Source organism: Trachypithecus francoisi, unplaced genomic scaffold (assembly GCF_009764315.1).
Source record: "Trachypithecus francoisi isolate TF-2019V2 unplaced genomic scaffold, Tfra_2.0 Lachesis_group8, whole genome shotgun sequence".
In the NCBI taxonomy this organism is placed as follows: domain Eukaryota; kingdom Metazoa; phylum Chordata; class Mammalia; order Primates; family Cercopithecidae; genus Trachypithecus; species Trachypithecus francoisi.
In genome coordinates this window covers 113,419,924-113,439,789 of record NW_022681473.1, presented here as the reverse complement: position 1 = coordinate 113,439,789, position 19,866 = coordinate 113,419,924, and the positions used below count along the sequence as shown (strand labels likewise).

The following is a 19,866-nucleotide window of genomic DNA, read 5'->3' as shown; positions in this document are numbered from 1 at the left end:
TCCTGCCTCCATCAACAGACACTGTGTCCTTGAGAATCAGGAATTTAAAAATCAAAGTACAGTGGCTTGTCCTTAACTCACTGTAAGCTCCTTTATTTGCATAAATATGCGCTTTTTTTTTTAAGGGAGAAAACAGAGATGAACTGACATTTATAGGTGTTTGTGTTTTCACGCAAGTTACATTTGGAAAGTAATTTGGACAAATTATGAAAGTTGATATATGTAAAGTATTCTATCATAGCTCAAAAAAATAAATAGCTATTAATTTATTGCAGGTACCCATTCAGGAATTCAGTGTGAAATCTTTTCATTTTAATTAAGAAACAGACTTTTTTCTATTTTGAGTGGTTTTGTTTACATTTTTTAAGTTCATTTAAAAATTATAGCTAGAGTGTATCCATCGTTTAGACTACTTTGGAAATATGGAAAAGCAAACAAAGAAAAATAAATAACTCATTGTCCACTCCATTATGGTTACTATTTTGGTGCTTTTCAGCCATAATATTTTGTATCTTTTCTACATAGTAGAGATTATACTGACTATAAAATTTTGTGTCATGATTTTAGTCACATTAGTTAACACTTTGTTAATGTTCTTTTTATGGCTATCTCTTCTATCTATGCTCCAACATTTTATTGCTTTTAGAAGAAAAACTGCCATCTTTTCTGAATACCAATTCTCCTATAGGTTATGAAGCCTCTCTTTTGTGACAGATCATCATATGAATTTGTGAACAATGCCTCTTCTCTCTTCTACTCTTTGAACTAAGTACATAGACCAAAGACCAGCTCCTGCGACTAGACAATCCTTGTAAATTTTAGATTTTGGAGATTAATTTAGATACGTATCGCCAAGTGCAATTATTGTATTTTTACGTGGTCTTTGTGGTGTGACATTTAGTCTGCTTATGCTCAGTTGCAAAGTATTCTTGACAACTAAGTTGAAATGAAAGCATGTCTAAAAATGCAGAAAAAACTAAAACATGCCAGGTATGGTGGCTCACGCCTGTAATCCCAGCACTTTGGGAGGCCGAGGCAGGTGGATCACCTGAGGTCAGGAGTTCGAGACCAGCCTGGCTAACACGGTGAAACCCCGTCTCTACTAAAAATACAAAAAATTAGCCAGATGTGGTGGCACACGCCTGTAACCCCAGCTACTCGGGAGGCTGAGGCAGGAGAATCGCTTGAAGCCAGGAGGCGGAGGTTGCAGTGAGCCGAGATCATGCCATTGCACCCCAGCCTGGATGACAAGAGTGAAACTCCATCTCAAAAAAAAAAAAAAAAAAAAACAAACCCAGAAGAAACCAGGACCTCCTAGAATCCACTTACGCTGACATGAATACATGTCTAAAGATACAGAAGAAATAAAACAGAAACAAACCAACCCCTCAATGGCCTCAGGTTGAGTCTCTTTTTCTGGACCTGGCCACTGACTCATACCATCATTGGACTTTCTTCCTCACTCACTCCTAATTCTTGGATTCAAGTTTCATTACCCTGTCTTGAAACTAGGCAAGGTAATCAATGGAGGACAAGGATATGGAAATGAAGTGGGAATCCCACTGTTGCAGCCTCCTCCTGACCCTAGCTATCAGTTCCAGCTGATCTTTAGTGTTTTCTTGGCTTACGAAAGTAATACATGCTCATTGAGAAAGGCCAAACCCTACAGAAACGCAGCATAGAAAAGATCACCCGCTATGGTCTTACACTCAGAGATAACCACTTAACAGTTCCACATACTATTATTCTAGATTTTTTCTATGAACATTAGAATTTAATTATAAAGTTAATACATGTTCTGTATCCTTCTTTCTTCACTGATAACTATGTCTTGTACATATAGCTCTCTCTTATTCTTCTTTCCTTCTTCTTCTTCTTTTTTTTTTTTTTAGAGATACAGTCTTGCTATGTTGTCCAGGCTGGTCTTTTTCTTGTTTTTGTGACAGAGTCTCACTCTGTTGCCCAGGTTGGAGTGCAGTGGCATGATCACAGGTCACTTTGGGAGGCCAAGGGGGGAGGATTGCTTGAGCCCAGGAGTTCAAGACCAGCCTGGGCAACATGGCAAGACCTCATCTTTACTTAAAAAAAAAAAAAAATTAGCTGGGCATGGTGACATGTGCCTGTAAGTCTCAGCTACTTGGGAGGCTGAGGTGGAAGGATTACTTGAGCCCAGGAGTTTGAGGCTGTAGTGAGCTGAGAACACGCCACTGCACTTCAGCCTGTATGACAGGGCGAGATCCTGTCTCAAAAAGAAAAAAGAAAAGAAAGTCACCAATAGATTCACTACCTAGAGACAAACACTGTGGTTCTTGCTGTGTTCTCCTCTAATGTGCAGTTTTGTTACAGGAGTATATTGCACGATGCCTCTCAAGTAGTTTGGACCACAGGCATGTGCCACCATACCTAGCTATTTTTCTTCTTTTTTAATTAGAAATGAGGTTCTGCCATGTTGTCCGAGCTGGTCTTGAACTCCTGAGCTCAAGGTCTGGGTTACGACTGAACCTAAATCTGTCACCCAGGTAGCAAACATAGTACCAAATAGGTAGTTTTTTAGCCCTTGCCCCTGAAATGCTGACCCTTGATAGAGGCTTCTAGACTTTTGCTCAATAGTCAATAAATGTCTGGTTCCTTTGAATCATTAGTCTCTCACTCTGGGCTGGTAGGTCATGTGGCCCCAGAAGTGAGCCTCATGACCAGGCTAAGATGGTATCTTAGCTCCTCTCTTTCTCCTTTCCTAGTTCTCTTTGCCATGAAGGAGGATAATGAGAAGGTGCCTACTTTGCTAATGGACTACATTTTAAAAGGTAAGAGCAAGCCGGGCGCGGTGGCTCAAGCCTGTAATCCCAGCACTTTGGGAGGCTGAGACGGGCGGATCACGAGGTCAGGAGATCCAGACCATCCTGGCTAACACGGTGAAACCCCGTCTCTACTAAAAAATACAAAAAACTAGCCGGGCGAGGTGGCGGGCACCTGTAGTCCCAGCTACTCAGGAGGCTGAGGCAGGAGAATGGTGTGAACCCGGGAGGCGGAGCTTGCAGAGAGCTGAGATCCGGCCACTGCACTCCAGGCTGGGCGACAGAGCGAGATTCCGTCTCAAAAAAAAAAAAAAAAAAAAGGTAAGAGCAGCCCCAGGCCTCCTGGAGCAGAAGGGGTTCTCTGGAGCTCCTGCTCCAGTTAGGGAACCTTTCCAGCTTGTCCACTCCAGACCAGACCAGGCAGGGGCCAGGGAAATCAGGGACAATTGTGAGGCTTTGTAGTAATAGGTTTTGCCTTTGTGTGTTGCCAGGAGGCCGCAGGAGGAGATTCCATCACCCCCGAGTCACCAGAGTGACTTTCCTTGGAGCAAGAAACCAACAAAGGACTTATTGTGAAAATTCTGCAGAGTTTGAGCTACTTAGTATTTAGTTGGGAAAAACAAAGCCCGATGATAATTTAATACTTTTCAAGCACTTGAAAGGAAGCTGGAGACATAATTGGCTACATCCTTACATAACTTTTTAACCTTTTCTTATGGAAACTGGTTGTACATACAAGAGCAGAGTAGAGGGAATGGCATAATACACTCTCAGGTACTGATTAGCCAGCCTCAACAGTTATTAAGTCCCGACCAGGCTTATTTCACTTACGCCTCTACCCAACTTCTCCCCTCCCGTGTTATTTTAAAGCAAATCTCTGTCATAGTTTTTCATTCATAACTATTTCAGTATGCATTTCTAAAACATAGGAACTCTTGAGGTAAACATAGCCCCAATATCATTTCACAACTAAAAAAAATTAAGAGTGTCATTTTTTTTTTTGAGACGGAGTCTTGTTGTGTCACCCAGGCTGGAGTGCAATGGCGAGATCTCAGCTCACTGCAACCTCCACCTCCTTGGTTCAAGCAGTTCTCCTGCCTCAGCCTCCTAAGTAGCTGGGATTACAGGTGCCCGCCACCATGCTCAGCTAATTTTTGTATTTTTAGTAGAGACGGGATTTCACCATGTTGGCCAGGCTGGTCTCAAACTCCTAATCTGAGGTGATCCACTCGCCTTGGCCTCCCAAAGTGGGATTACAGGCATGAGCCACTGTGCCCAGCCGAGAGTTTCTTAGTACTGACTATCCAATCAGCATTCACTGTTTTTCCCATAAAGTATTTTTCAGTTCATTTGTTTGAATCAGGGGCCAATAGAGATCAGTATGTTACAATTAGATAATAATATGTCTCTTACATCTCTTTGATATATAGAGGTTCCGTTTCCTTTCTCTCTTCCATTTCTTGAAATGCATTTGTTGGAGAAACTAGGTTGTTTGTGCCATAGATTTTCCTCATTGTGGATTTTTGCTAATTTCATCCTCATGGTATAATTCAATATGTTCTCCTGTCTTCTTTATTGCCTGTGAACTGATAGAACTGGAAGCCTGATCAGATTCAGCTTCAGATTTTTTGATAAGCACTACATTACAAGTGGTTATAGGTTTCCAGACTTCCATGGGGTGACGTACATTGTCTGACTGTCTTTCCTTTTGTGATGTTAATAGCCACTGAGGATTGCTCACTGTCTAGATCCATTATTTTATTGTTTTTTGTCCTGCATGCACACAAAACTACGTCCAGTTGCAGAGGGACCATATTTGTGGGACCTAGAGTTAAGAAACCCTGAACTATACTGTTTCTATAAGGATCAGAAGGACTAATCTTCCATTTCAGCAGGAGGAACTTAGAGTAAACATTAAAAATAACTTGTTCAGCCTGGGCAACATGGTGAAACCTCATCTCAATTACAAAAAAAAATGAGCCAGGTGTGGTGGTGTGTGCCTGTAGTCCCAACTACTCAGGAGGCTGAGGTGAGAGGATCACTTGAACCCGGGAGTGTGAGACTGCAGTGGGGGCTGTGATCACACCACTGCACTCCAGCCTGGGTGACACAGCAAGACCTTGCCTCAAAAAACAAAAAAAAAAAAAAACAAAAAACCACACATAAAAAGGATTTGTGACTCAAAGATTTTAAAAGAGCAGCATATTTCTCAAAGGAGGTTCTCAAAGGAGGATTATAGAAACAGGTTATATAAATTTGGTAGTCTGAGGACTAGACTTTACCCCTCATGATCCACTGAAATGTCAGTGAATTTGTACAAGTAATTAATATTTACTAAGCACTTGCCACATGCCTCTCAACAACCCTGTGGGTTAGGCACAGGTACATTCTATTGTATTGATGAAGAAACAAGCGTGGAAAGGTGAAGGTGAAGTTAATTTCCCTAAGGTAATGTAGTTAGTAATGGTCGGATCCAGGATTTGAACTCAGGCCCCAGAGACTACACGCTTAGTTATTACAGCCAGCAACCACCTGCCATTGTCTTTCCTTTATTCTAAGCTCTAAACGGGGCTGTTACCACTCAGGAGCTGGTGTGACTGCTCTCAGCTAGGGCTATCCTGGGCTCGGAGGGCCTGGCCTACAACTGTGTTCTGACTGCTGTCCGCTCCTCTCTTCTCGTTCCAGTGCTCTGCCCGACCTAACCTTGCCCTTTGGAGCAGCCTCGCTGCAGGAGGTCACTGAACAAGAGTCATTCCATCACAGGGACTGCATGACACCACGTAACCTCCGGCGTGTATTTAAACGTGTATAGCTTAACCCGGATTAAACATGAGCAAGCGCGCGGGGTCCTTTGCTGTTGGCTTCTAGTGCTAGTAACCATTGGATGCATGATGGGGCAGGGCTGGTGATGGTGCCTCCTCTTGCCGGTGTCGGGAGAGGGGAAGGCAGCCGCTTTCACTGCTCATTATGTAGTTTGGCTCCAGCCCTCAAAAACAGCTTATACCCTAAGACTAATTTTGAAATAAAACCTTCATTTAATTAATATTCTTCATGTGCTTTGGACTGTGGTGTTCATTCGCCCTCTGTTCCGGACGCTAGAGATGGGCTGTATAGCATTCTTCACACGCCGGCCTGTGGCCCGTGGCAGCCAGTGCTGTGTGTAGGGACTGGGCGCATGCCCTGTTGTGGGTGGTGGTGGGATCATGGGACACAGTGGGGCTGCATATGGTATAGGCAGAAGGAGACCCTCCGCAACCTCAGTTTTTGCTGCTCAGCCACAGTCAAGGGAGCTGCACCAGGGGCTGCAGAAAGGAGCGGGTCAGAGGGGGTGTGAGACCGGGGTGAGAGTGTGCAATTAGCCGATAGAAAGTGGGCCTCACGGAGGAGCCACACAGCTGCAGACCTCCTGGTGGGCTGGCCAGGCTGGCCCTGGAGACCCTCCCCAGGCCCTCCACGGGGACCTGGAGGCTCAGGGCCTGCGGGGAGTCAGCTCTGCTGAGCTTTCCCAATGTAGGGGACTGCAGCTTGTTTCCTGCACTTGACAAGGCCACCACTCCCTGTTTGTCCCCAGCGACCCCTGGCAACAGTGTCCTTTGACTTTGCAGTGCCATCCCCAGCCCTTCCCACAGCCTCCCATGAACAGCAGCTCTGACTCCTCGCACTGTCTCTAGCATTGATGGCAGGCAGCTGCTAGCCTTGACCAACCAGCAGGTGAATGTCATCCTCGTATCCCGGATGCTGGCTCCATCTCACCACAATCTGAATTCTGTTGGCTTCCATCTTCTGGCTTGAAAGACATTGAGCCTGCCAATTCCCATATCCTCCTCTGAAAGCAAAAACTTGTACTGGGGCACTTGTTGTAGCCTGCACTGGCTTCCTCACGCATTAGCACACATCATGGCACCCCCACATGTAAACAGGTACTACATGATCCTGATTTTGCAGAGGAGGAAACCAAGCAGCAGAGATGTTCAGTAGCTGGCCCAAGGCCATGTAGGAAGTGGGAGAGTCAGGCTGGCATTTGGGTTTCTTATCCAGTACGACTTCCATTGATTCCCAGGAGTTTAGTCTCTGCTTGAACTAAGCATGCCACAGAGAAAACCATACTTTATCACATCAACAGCTCCACAGAAGGCCACTGAATCCATCTAGGGGACACAGAAGTCATTCCCAGTGCCCTGCCTCCCTTCCTGGGCCTCTGCTTTTCTTTTCTTTCTTTCTTTTTTTTTTTTTTTTGAGATGGAGTTTCGTTCTTGTTGCTCAGGCTGGAGTGCGATCTCAGGTGGCGCAATCTCAGCTCGCCACACCCTCCACCTCCCAGGTTCAAGCGATTTTCCTGCCTCAGCCTCCCGAGTAGCTGGGATTACAGGCCTGCACCACCACACCTGGTTAATTTTGTATTTTTAGTAGAGATGGGGTTTCTACATGTTGGTCTGGCTGGTCTCGAACTCCCGACCTCAGGTGATCTGCCCTCCTCGGCTTCCCAAAGTGCTGGGATTACAGGCTTGAGTCACTGCACCCAGGTAGGCCTCTGCTTTTCTAGAAGCAGAACACTAGCAATCTCAGCTTGGAGTGACGGGGCCTTATCCCACCAGGAAAACTGCTGCAATGCGTAAAGCTGTAATCCAGGCATCTGCCCAGAGCAGAGCTTCTGCATAGATAGAGCCCTGGCTGCCACAGTTGCATGGAAGTGACCACTAGTTCTGTGACAAAAGGGCGTGGATTCAGTTCTGCAATTCACTGGTGCTAAGGCTGAACATGCCCAGGGTCACTAGTGGTGTGAGGTCATTAGCAAGTTTAGCGCTCTGCTGGTGATGGAGTTTTTCACCAGCCTCAGCAAAGGGGAAGCTGCGAATTCCCGAGAGCTTTTCTTCCTGCCTTGATTTGTCAGATCTGGGTCAGCCACTCCTTTCCCCAATTTATCCTGCCAGCAGGTGTCTGAAGCGGCTGTGACAAGCTAATCAAAGCTGCTGGCAGTTAAAAATAAATCTCGAGTGTCAGGGATACGCTCAGGCTAGGAGGAGGTGAGCAGGGCGGGCGGAGAACAGTGGCTCCTCTTTTCTCTCTTGTTTGCCCTATCTGGAGTTTAAGGGGAATGTGAAATCAATTCCTCATGGTTTTGCATTGCCCTTCCCTGTGTTCTTCCTACTCAAAGTGTGCTTTCCAGGCCGGCAGCACTGACCACACTTACAAGCTTGTTAGAAATGCAAAATCTCAGGCCCCACCCCAGGCCTACTGAGTCAGAATTTGCATTTTAACAAGGTCTCCCTTTAAAAGCGAGGCAGCTCTTCCCCTAAAAGGAGCCTGGGGTTTGTGCCTTGAGGTCAAATGCAGCTCTACGACATATTAAGCCAAATCTCCCTGCAACTGGTATTGACATCAAGGACTGGAGAAGTTCTGCCCTGGGTTTTCGGAGTTGCTGAATCCTTGACTCTTCAATGCTGAACCTAGGGAATTTGTGGATCGCGTGATGATCAGGTGAACCCAATTGTCTTCCCTTGGCTTTTCCCTCTTCTGGTCTTTCTGGATTGTGGAAACCTCAGGGAAGAGTCGCAAGAATGAACTGATTTTGGGCCCCAGTCAGTCTTGATTGCAAAACTCAAGTCCCGTCTAGGACGTCTGCACTCAGCAAGGTGTATTGGAGAGCCAAGGCCTGCAGGGAGCCCTCCCAGGTAGGTCAGAGGTCTGTCTGGCAAATACAGCCTATAAATGAGGTATGTTCCCGTCAATTAAAGGATTTTGCTGGGCCTAGTTTGGTCAAGTTCTGGTAAGAAAACTCCACCATAGTGCTGGGCACGGTGGCTCATGCCTGCAATTCCAGCACTTTGGGAGGCCGAGGTGGGCAGATAACCTGAGGTCAGGAGTTTGAGACCAGCCTGGCCAACATGGTGAAACCCCCTCTCTACTAAAAATACAAAAAATTAGCCGGCTGTGGTGGTGCACACCTGTAGTCCCACCTACTTGGGAGGCTAAGGCAGGCGACTCGCTTGAACCCAGGAGGCAGAGGTTGCAGTGAGCTGAAATTGTGCCACTGCACTCCAGCCTGGGTGACAGAGCAAGACTCTGTCTCAAAAAAAAAAAAAAAAAAAAAGGCCGGGCACAGTAGCTCACACCTGTAATCACAGCACGTTGGGAGGCTGAGGTGGGTGGATCACAAGGTCAGGAGATGGAGACCATCCTGGCTAACACGGTGAAACCCTGTCTCTACTAAAAGACAAAAAGTTAGCCGGGTGTGGTGGTGGTCACCTGTAGTCCCAGCTGCTCGCAAGGCTGAGGCAGGAGAATGGCATGAACCTGGGAGGTGGAGGTTGCAGTGAGCCAAGATTGCGCCACTGCACTCCAGCCTGGCGACAGAGTGAGACTCCATTCAAACAAAAACAAAAAAGAAAACTCCACCGTGGTGCCAGAGGCCAGCCTTTATTTACGTGTAATTGAAACAAACGATCATGCAGGAAAAACTATTTTTCAAATGGAATATTCCAACAGTCCCTATCCTTTCATCTCTACTTCAGGAGACCAATGTGATCCTTCAGAAAGAAAACCCAAAGGGAGCATTTTGTGACCCTAAGTCTGTGGGACAAATTGGAATTTTAAAGTTAAATAAACCCTTTTCATACTCGCTGGACTAATGTCTGGAGAATGACTATCTTCCACTGGTGGTCAGTGAACAAGGGATGGAGACCGTTAATGAGAAGACCTGGTCCTCCAGGTGTCTTATGGTTAATTATAACCCAAATCTTAATGGACTTCACCAAGTCCATGCCCAAGCCTCTTTTGAGCACCCACTATGTCCCAGGCACTCCCACCACAGCCCGGTCACTGAGAGGTTTAGGGGTCTCACCAGAGGTCAAAGGCAAAAAGCACCCCAGGACGCCCAGCTTTCTTTGCAGCAGAAGCAAGAAATGGGGAGTGGCAGCCTCGTTTCCAGGGAAGCCAGGAGAGGTGACTATCATCACCCAGTCAGCCTGCATAATTAGTATGCGTGGAGAGGAGAGTAATTAAATGCTACTCTTGGAGAAGAGATACTTGCATTCTTGATGGCACCTGATTATTTATTTCCTTGAGAGGATGAGAGAATGGTCGTTAGGGTTTCTGTCTGAGCCTGAGGTTTGCTCTCTTCCCTTCATCAGGGAAGGGAAGCTGAGGCCACTCTGCTTGCTGGGAAGGTGCTTTGGCTTCTTACTAAAGCCTTTCTTCTAAAAGAACAATGAGCCACCTTAGCCCACAGCCCAGCAGCTCTGCACCCCGCCCAAGCCCTCATGCATATTCATCTTGCTTCAAAGAGCACAGCATGGAATATGCAAATTAACCAGGCAGGAGCTGGTTGGCATTTTGATAATAGCTTTGTCTGAAAAACCCCAGAGACAAATGCACATCTAGTTTCTCTCTTTCTCCCTTTCTCTTTTCTCTACCCTTGTATCCTTCTTCTCACTCTCTTCCACTCCCAGCCTCCCAGAGAACAGGAAAATGAATCAGAGAACCAAAGAAGGAAGTTGTAGAGGAGGTCGGTGTCTCCATTCCAGTCCAGGGCATTTCCACTTCTGCCTCTCCTCTCTCCTCCTCAACAGGGTGGTTTTGTCTTTTCCTGCCAAAGTGTTGCCTGATCTGACAACACCCCAAGGTTTCTGGCTTGTCCTGTGCGCTCCGTTGACTCCCCTGACTCTTGCCTGGGGACCCATTCTACGCCTGTCTCTCAGGAATTAACTTCCTTCCCTTTGTCTTTCTTCTTCCATCTTCCAACCTGTTTTGCCTTTACTCTCAGCAGTCAAGACTAAGAACCTGGCCTTGCCTTCCAAACAAGAAGGAAAGGAATCAGCTGCTCAGGTCAGGAGAGAAGGTTTGGATATCAGTTGTCATCACCAACAGGTCACTGGGACTCAACATTTCCTGACACACACCAATCTCGAAAACACATCTGCACAACCATCGCCAACAGTGCCGATGGCCGTGCTACTGACCCCTCCTTTATCCTGGCAGCAGCGTCTCCTCCATGACTTGCTTCTTGACCCCCTCCCATAGCAGAGCTACTTGAATAGTATGAAGAGCAATTTCTTAAGTTCAGATGACAAGAGTCCTGCTCCTTCTCCCCGAAATGCAGATGGTCAAGTCAGGAGCTGGTGGGTGACAGAGTAGGCGCTCTGCTGTGGGAGAAGCAGGCTGGGGTTTGAAGCCCACATCCTTGGATGCTGTTTCATCCGGGACCTTGGAGGAGAAAGGCATAGGCAGGTGCAGGGAGGCAAGCACCTCTTGGGATTTGAGGACAGAGGGAGCCTCTCTTCTTGACTCCAAAGGCCAGCCTGGGTCAGCCAACAATTGGGGAGGCAGCCTATCTCCTAAAAGGAGCATGGGCTTTGTGCCTTGAGTTCAAATGCAGCTCTAGATACATATTAAGCTAAATAATTTTTTAGAAAAGTATTTAATTTCTCTGAGCCTTGGTTTTCTCATTTAAAAAATGGGAATACTAATATTAATAATGCTAGCAATTCTCCCACAGTTGTTTTAAATAATCTTGAGTGTGTGGCATATATGGTAAGTGCTCAGTGCAGTGTGACTTTTATTTTTTCCTCGTAAACTTCAAAAACCATAGAGCAAGGGCTGGTTCTGTTGCCTCTTTAACCTTGGGGATGTGACCATTTTTTCAATCCAACAGGCACAAAAGACCTGAAAACAAAATCAAAACAAGACAGGTACAGCCTGTTCCCCTAAAACAGTTTTTTTTTTTTTTTTGAGATGGAGTTTTGGAGTTTTGCTCGTCACCCAGGCTGGAGCGCAGTGGCGTGATCTCGGCTCACTGCAACCTCCACCTCCTGGGTTCAAGAGATTCTCCTGCCTCAGCCTCTTGAGTAAGTGGGATCACAGCTGCTCGCCATCATGCCCTGCTAATTTTAAAAATATTTTTAGTAGAGAGACGGGGTTTCGTTATGTTGGCCAGGCTGGTTTCGAACTCCTGACCTCAAGTGATCCGCCAGTCTCGGCCTCCCAAAGTGCTGGGATTACAGGCATGAGCCACCATGCCTGGCCCAAAACTGGCTTTATACCTACCCTTTATCCTCATGAAATCCTGCTTAGTGGTAGCCCAGGGAGCCCAGGTACTTGCGGCTTCTGGAACTAGCAGCCTCCAAGTACATCTGGACAAGAAGACAAAGTGAAGAGGCAAGAGTGGGAGTGTATTCTGGTTCCTCAGCAGGTTCATTCAAGGGAAGGGGTGGAGGAGGCATAGTGAAAAGTCACATTTATGTTTGAGCTTAGAGAACAGACTCTGTTTCCACTGGCAAAGAGATGGGTGGTTCACACAGACCACCGCAGACATGCTCAGGGAAGCCTCCTGTGCTTTATGGATAGGCGAGACAGGTGGGAACATGAGGATTAGTTGAAGAGGTTGGAGAAAGGCCCTGTAGATCTCCTAAACTGCTGCTCCCACAAATTACATAAGCCCCGAAGACCATAAGTATGCAGTCTGGAGGGTTCCTACATATTCCCTCTGTCTGCAGAAGGCAGAACTCAGATCACTGGGTGGAAGTTGCAGGGATCAGTTGACTCCGTGTAGCAATTTGGCCTTCTTTGCCCTGGGAGGCAGTGGGCAGTGCAAGGTAAAGAGAAATGACCTTTTTTTTTTTTTTTTTTTTTGAGACAGGGTTTTGCTCTGTCATCTAGGCTGTAGTGCAATGGCATGATCATGGCTCACTGCAGCCTCAACCTCCCGGGCTCAAGCAGTCCTCTCACCTCAGCCTCCTAGGTAGCTGGGACTACAGGCACAGGCAACCATGCCTGGCTATATATTTTTTATTTTTATTTTTGCAGAGATGGTGGGCGGTCTCACTATGTTGCCTAGGCTGGTCTCAAACTCCTGGGCTCAAGCAGTCCTCCTGCCTCGGCTTCCCAAAGTGCTGAGATTACAGGTGTGACCCGCTGTGCCTGGCCAAGAGATGACAATTTAGTGTTCCATGGGCTCCTATATGGCGTGGGTGAGTTGGGTTTACTGACCCACAGTACCCTTTTCAGGGTTGAGAAATGTTTTTTTATTTTTAACTATAGGCTTGGATTCTTGTTAAGATGCAAATTCAGCTGAGACAAGCAGTGCTGAAAGCATCAGGTGTTTTCCGCTCAGGGCGACTCACTGTTGGTCCTTTCATGGAATCAGGTTGAGAATCTCTGGGGTGCTATTAAAAATGCACCTACCTGGGCCCCACCCTGTGAGTTTCTGATTCAGGAGATGGAGAATAGAACTTGGGCACCTGCAACTAAAGCTTGCTCAGCAATTCTAAAGTGCACTCCAGCTGAGAATCCCTGGGTTAGGGGTTGGAGGAGAGATGAAGACACCATTGGATTTGGAGGTGGGGAAGATTCCATCATAACAGAGCAGTTATTTAATATTTCACCTCCTTCCAAAATGTGTCCCCACATGATTCAGTGTTATCCAGTCGAAAAGGAAGCCAGACGTGTGAAGCTGTCTGGCTGTTGGAAGCTGGCCAGTGATGTCAATGTCAGCTTCTCCAGCAGGGTGGGTGACTTCCAAGGAGAGCAGCTGCATTCCCAGGAGAAGCTGAGAAGCTGCTAAGCTGTTATCCACAGGACTAGAGTTTCATGTACTATCAACTGAAGGGGCTCCCAGTGCCGTCTCCTCTAATCCCCTCAATATGCAAGTGAGGGAAGTTGCTTCCGATGGTCCCTGTGTGTAAGGGAAAGTTACAGGCCGAATCTCAACTACATCCAGGGGAGCCCAGTGTTCTTTCCTGTGCAAAGGGGTCAGGGGAGGTCCACAGATGGGCAGAGCTGGCCTTAAATGAATTTGGTAGAATAAAAATTTTACAACACATCGGTGGAAACAGCTAGAATTTCTAGAACCTAGAAATGCACAGGAATAACAGGTGGATGTGAGGTATACACACCTGTAGTAGATTCTCTGAATAATAAGATGAAAAAAAAAGTGAAAATGAAAAGGTATAATGAGATACACATAACTGAAGGGAATTGTCTTAAATGGCTGATTGTAATGAGACGTACATAAATTGTAAGGCTTGTAATGAAATGAAAAAAAATCATATTCTTGCCTGATAATACTGAGTATAATGTCTATACCAGAAATAAGTTGTCTCAGTGCATTGAGTGTAATGAGATGCACATAATTTTAAAGAGCGTAATGAGATGAAAAATAAATCAAACACTTGTCTTAAAATGAAAGATGTGCTAAGATGCACACACCTGAAGGGCATTGTCCTAAATGGGTTCGATTTAATGAGATGCATTTAATTTGCAAAGGGACTAAATGAGATTGGCCCAGAGAGAGGCTGAGAAATAGAAAGTATAAGATACACTAGAAAGTGGTACAACAAAACCTGCCTCCTCTGTGGGATGGAAATAAGGTGCCAAAGTGGAAATGCAGCGTGTGAGGTGACGGCCATTCTGTCAGTCCTTGGTGTTCGGTCCCTTGGTCTGTGGTGCTCTGCAAAGTTCATCATCCTTTGTCCGTCGTAGGATACCAGGCACATAGTGGACACCTGGGAATTAGTATTGAATGAATCACCGGCTTGAGGGTGGTAGCCTATCTGGCTAAAGGAAGTTAAAGGAGCAGCTATAAAGCAAGGAGCTTGAAACGGCAATTGAAAATTATTTTCTTTTTAAAAAATTTTATTTTTGAGACAGAGTCTCACTCTGTTGCCCAGACTGGAGTGCAGTGGTGTGATCTCGGCTCACTGCAACCTCCGCCTCCCAGGTTCAACGATTCTCATGCCCCAGCCTCCCGAGTAGCTGGGACTACAGGTGCGTGCCACCACATCTGAGTAATTTTTGTATTTTTAGTAGAGACAGGGTTTCACCGTGTTGGCCAGGCTGGTCTCAAACTCCTGACCTCAAGTGATCTGTCTGCCTCAGCCTCCCAAAGTGCTGGCCTGAGCCACCATGCCCGGCCAACAGTTGAAAACTATTTTCTAAGAGCAATGTTCCTCCACATCTTTGAGCGTCTTGCCTAGCTATCTGAGGCAAACACCGGTTGTGGAACCTACGTTGTATCTATAACAAGCAACCCTGATGATGTTTATGCCCCGAGCCTCACTGTTGCCTGGGGAGGCAAGGTAGGCAGAAAATGTGTGAGTGAAGATATCTGGATACAAGACACAGGTATACTTTGCAGTGAAAGGTAGGAGTATCTTTATGCCCACAAAGAAATACATTCTCTCCAATATTTTGTACCAAAGGCAGCAGGCTCTCCCTCTTGGAGTATCTTGTTTTCTTTTTTTGTTGTTTTTTTTTGTTTTTTGTTTTGTTTTTGTTTTGAGACAGAGTCTCGCTCTGTCACCCAGGCTGGAGTGCAGTGGCCGGATCTCAGCTCACTGCAAGCTCCGCCTCCCGGGTTCCCGCCATTCTCCTGACTCAGCCTCCCGAGTAGCTGGGACTACAGGCGCCCGCCACCTCGCCCGGCTAGTTTTTTTTTTTTGTATTGTTAGTAGAGACGGGGTTTCACTGTGTTAGCCAGGATGGTCTTGATCTCCTGACCTCGTGATCCACCCGTCTCGGCCTCCCAAAGTGCTGGGATTACAGGCTTGAGCCACCGCGCCCGGCGGAGTATCTTGTTTTCTTACTCTTTTTTTTTTGACATGGGGTCTCGTCCCGTCACCCAGGCCGGAGTGCAACAGTGCGATCTTGGCTCACTGCAACTTCCGCTCCCAGGTTCAAGCGATTCTCCTGCTCAGCTTCCCAAGTAGCTGGGATTACAGGCATGTGCCTCCACGCCCAGCTAATTTTTGTATTTTTAGTAGAGATGGGGTTTCATCATGTTGGCCAGACTGGTCTTGAACTCCTGACCTCATGATCTACCCGCCTGAGCCTCCCTAAGTGCTGGGATTACAGGCATGAGCCACTGCGCGCAGTCCTTCTTACTCTTTATGGAGTAATTACTAGAGATGAATATTTCCCTTCTTAAAAATAACCACTTAGATATTGCAGCGAGAGGGGGTAAAAAAAAAAAAGGGCATGGGTGAAGCATAACTAAGCCAGCAGTCACCCAAATAGTGACAGTCAATAGTAAATGGGCAATGAACCCTCAGCCTCAGTGTTGGGGAGAGCACAGGGGCTGCAAATGTCCTGATGACACGGAGAGCGTGCCTTAGCACGTTAATTCAACTACACTCAGTCATGGCCGAGTGGGAATACATAGGTACCAAGTTGCCTGATTGATTTTTCAGGAGAAGCCAGGAATCTGATTTTCTAATGTTTAACTTTCTAACTTTTAAATGTTGGCACATAATTTTTAAAAAAACAATATATGGCTCAAAACAGGTCTGAAAGTTGAATTTAAACTGAACCTCGCAGTGGAGCTGAAAGCTTCCTGCTTTGTAGCTCTGAGTGATGAAGTTTGAGATCTCTGTGCTAAGGTGAGATCATAGTTATAGTCATTACAGGGATGCTACCAGCACTCTTTCAGTCTCAATTTTTTTCTTTTTTCTCATGTATATATATTTTAAAATAGTTGATATGGGGGTGGGGGTCTCGCTATGTTTCCCAGACTGGTCTTAAAATCCTGGGCTCAGTGATCCTTCCACTTCAGACAACCACAGTGTTAGCATTACAGCTGTGAGCCACCGCACCTGGACCATCTCAGTCGTTTCTAGTAGGATGTAAACTCCCCGAAGTAAAGAACTCGGTCTTTGTTAGCCCCAGGTGTATCCTTGTAAAACAGTGCCTGGGACAGAGTCAGTGCTGGAGAAATGCATGCTGAGATAATCAACGACTCATCAGGAATGAATTGAGCAGGCTGCAGTGTGGCGGTCATTGCCCTCCTGGGGCCCCATGCAAGGCAGGAGAGGAGATCCTGGATCGAGGAAGTTGAGCTCTGGCCACCAACTCCCATGAGCAGGATCTCTGAACTTGAAAGGTCTTTCCTGATGGGTCGGGGGGGTAGGGGGCAGAAGTCAGTCTGAGCAGTTGCCAGAGCCCTGATATCAGAGTTCTATTTTGGGGTAAAGGAAACCTTCCCCTACCCCTCACCCTATCATCCATCTCTCATATTTCCACAGGGATTATGGCGTGTCTTTGTGGGTTGGGTAGCATTTGGGTCATGCACAGAGAGAGGTTGTTGGCTCCTCAAAACACAACTATCTACATCTCAGGTGATTTCAGAAACCCCTTTCAGCCGGGAGTGGTGGCTCACGCCAGTAACCTTAGCACTGTGGGATGCTGAGGCACGCAGATCTCTTGAGCTCAGGAGTTGGAGACCAGTCTGGGCAACATGACAAAACCCCATCTCTGCAAAAACAAAACAAAAAATTAGCTGGACCTTGTGGTATATGTCAGTAGTCCCAGCTACTCAGGAGGCCAAGGCAGGATAATCACTTGAGCCTGGGAGGTGGAGGTTGCATTGAGCTGAGATTGTGCCACAGTACTCTGGCCTGGGTGATGGGAGTGAAACCCTGTCTCAAAAATAAATAAATAAATAAAAATAAAATAATAATAACAATAATTTTAAAAGGCCAGGCACAGTGGCTCATGTCTGTAGTCCCAGCACTTTCGGAGGCCGAGGCAGGTGGATTACCTGAGGTCCGGAGTTCGAGACCAGACTGACCAACATGGAGAAATCCCGTCTCTACTAAAAAGACAAAATTAGCCGGGCATGCTGGTTCATACCAGAAATCCCAGCTACTCGGGAGGCTGAGGCAGGAGAATCGCTTGAACCTGGGAGGCAGAGGTTGTGGTGAGCCGAGATCGTGCCATTGCACTCCAGCCTGGGCAACAAAAGCGAAACTCTGTCTCAAAAAAAAAAAAAAAACCAAAAACCCCACTTTCAGTTGGCAGCGTGGGTGAAAAGACGGCTGGCAGAACTTGACAGAAAAACTTAGGGGGGAGAGTGTAGGACAGGCTACTGTGCAATTTTTTTTTTTTTTTTTTTAATTATACTTTAAGTTCTAGGGTACATGTGCATAATGTGCAGGTTTGTTACATATGTATACTTGTGCCATGTTGGTGTGCTGCACCCATCAACTCGTCAGCACGCATCAAGTCATCATTTATATCATGTAACTCCCCAATGTAATCCCTCCCCCCGCATGATAGGCCCCAGTGTGTGATGTTCCCCTTCCCGAGTCCAAGTTTCCTCATTGTTCAGTTCCCACCTATGAGTGAGAACATGCGGTGTTTGGTTTCTCTTCTTGTGATAGTTTGCTAAGAATGATGGTTTCCAGCTGCATCCATGTCCCTACAAAGGACGCAAACTCATCCTTTTTTATGGCTGCATAGTATTCCATTGTATATGTGCCACATTTTCTTAATCCAGTCTGTCACAGATGGACATTGGGTTGATTCCAAGTCTTTGCTATTGTGAATAGTGCCGCAATAAACATACGTGTGCATGTGTCTTTGTAGTAGAGTAAATTATAATCCTTTGGGTATATACCCAGTAGTGGGATGGCTGGGTCATATGGTACATGTAGTTCTAGATCCTTGAGGAATCGCCATACTGTTTTCCATAATGGTTGAACTAGTTTACAATCCCACCAACAGTGTAAAAGTGTTCCTATTTCTCCACATCCTCTCCAACACCTGTTGTTTCCTGACTTCTTAATGATTGCCATTCTAACTGGTGTGAGAGGGTATCTCATTGCGGTTTTGATTTGCATTTCTCTGATGGCCAGTGATGATGAGCATTTTTCATGTGTCTGTTGGCGGTATGGATGTCTTCTTTTGAGAAATGTCTGTTCATATCCTTTGCCCACTTTTTGATGGGGTTGTTTGTTTTTTTCTTGTATATTTGTTTGAGTTCTTTGTAGATTCTGGATATTAGCCCTTGTCAGATGAGTAGGTTGCAAAAATTTTCTCCCATTCTGTAGGTTGCCTGTTCACTCTGATGGTAGTTTCTTTTGCTGTGCAGAAGCTCTTTAGTTTAATTAGATCCATTGTCAATTTTGGCTTTTGCTGCTGTTGCTTTTGGTGTTTTAGACATGAAGTCCTTGCCCATGCCTATGTCCTGAATGGTACTACCTAGATTTTCTTCTTGGGTTTTTATGGTATTAGGTCTAACATTTAAGTCTCTAATCCATCTTGAATTAATCTCGTATAAGGAGTAAGGAAAGGATCCAGTTTCAGCTTTTTACTTATGGCTAGCCAATTTTCCCAGCACCATTTATTAAATAGGGAATCCTTTCCCATTTCTTGTTTCTCTCAGGTTTGTCAAAGATCAGATGGCTGTAGATGTGTGGTATTATTTCCGAGGACTGTTCTGTTCCATTGGTCTATATCTCTGTTGTGGTACCAGTACCATGCTGTTTTGGTTACTGTAGCCTTGTAGTATAGTTTGAAGTCAGGTAGCGTGACGCCTCCAGTTTTGTCCTTTTGACTTAGGATTGTCTTGGCAATGCGGGCTCTTTTTTGGTTCCATATGAACTTTAAAGCCGTTTTTTCCATTCTGTGAAGAAAGTCATTGGTAGCTTGATGGGGATGGCATTGAATCTATAAATAACCTTGGGCAGTATGGCCATTTTCACGATATTGATTCTTCCTATCCATGAGCATGGTATGTTCTTCCATTTGTTTGTGTCCTCTTTGATTTCACTGAGCAGTGGTTGTAGTTCTCCTTGAAGAGGTCCTTTACATCCCTTGTAAGTTGGATTCTAGGTATTTTATTCTCTTTGAAGCAATTGTGAATGGAAGTTCATTCCTGATTTGGCTCTCTGCTTGTCTGTTTACTGGTGTATAAGAATGCTTGTGATTTTTGCACATTAATTTTGTATCCTGAGACTTTGCTGAAGTTGCTTATCAGCTTAAGGAGATTTTGGGCTGAGACAATGGGGTTTTCTAAATATACAATCATGTCATCTGCAAACAGGGACAATTTGACTTCTTCTTTACCTAACTGGATACCCTTTATTTATTTCTCTTGCCTGATTGCCCTAGCCAGAACTTCCAACACTATGTTGAATAGGAGTGGTGAGAGAGGGCATCCCTGTCTTGTGCCAGTTTTCAAAGGGAATTTTTCCAGTTTTTGCCCATTCAGTATGATATTAGCTGTGAGTTTGTCATAAATAGCTCTTATTATTTTGAGGTACGTTCCATCAATACTGAATTTATTGAGCGTTTTTAGCAT

General features: G+C 45.8%; 1 protein-coding gene across 1 annotated transcript in view; it reads left to right on the top strand.

Annotated features, from left to right (window-relative positions):
- FEZ1 (fasciculation and elongation protein zeta 1) overlaps nucleotides 1-5,840 on the top strand; it is a 45,770-nt gene extending 39,930 nt beyond the window's left edge. The window contains 2 exon segments of the mRNA XM_033206283.1: nucleotides 2,739-2,804; nucleotides 5,481-5,840. Of these exon segments, the coding sequence (XP_033062174.1) occupies nucleotides 2,739-2,804; nucleotides 5,481-5,497 (83 nt within the window). The 3' untranslated portion in view covers nucleotides 5,498-5,840.
- Nucleotides 5,841-19,866: the final 14,026 nt, after the last annotated feature.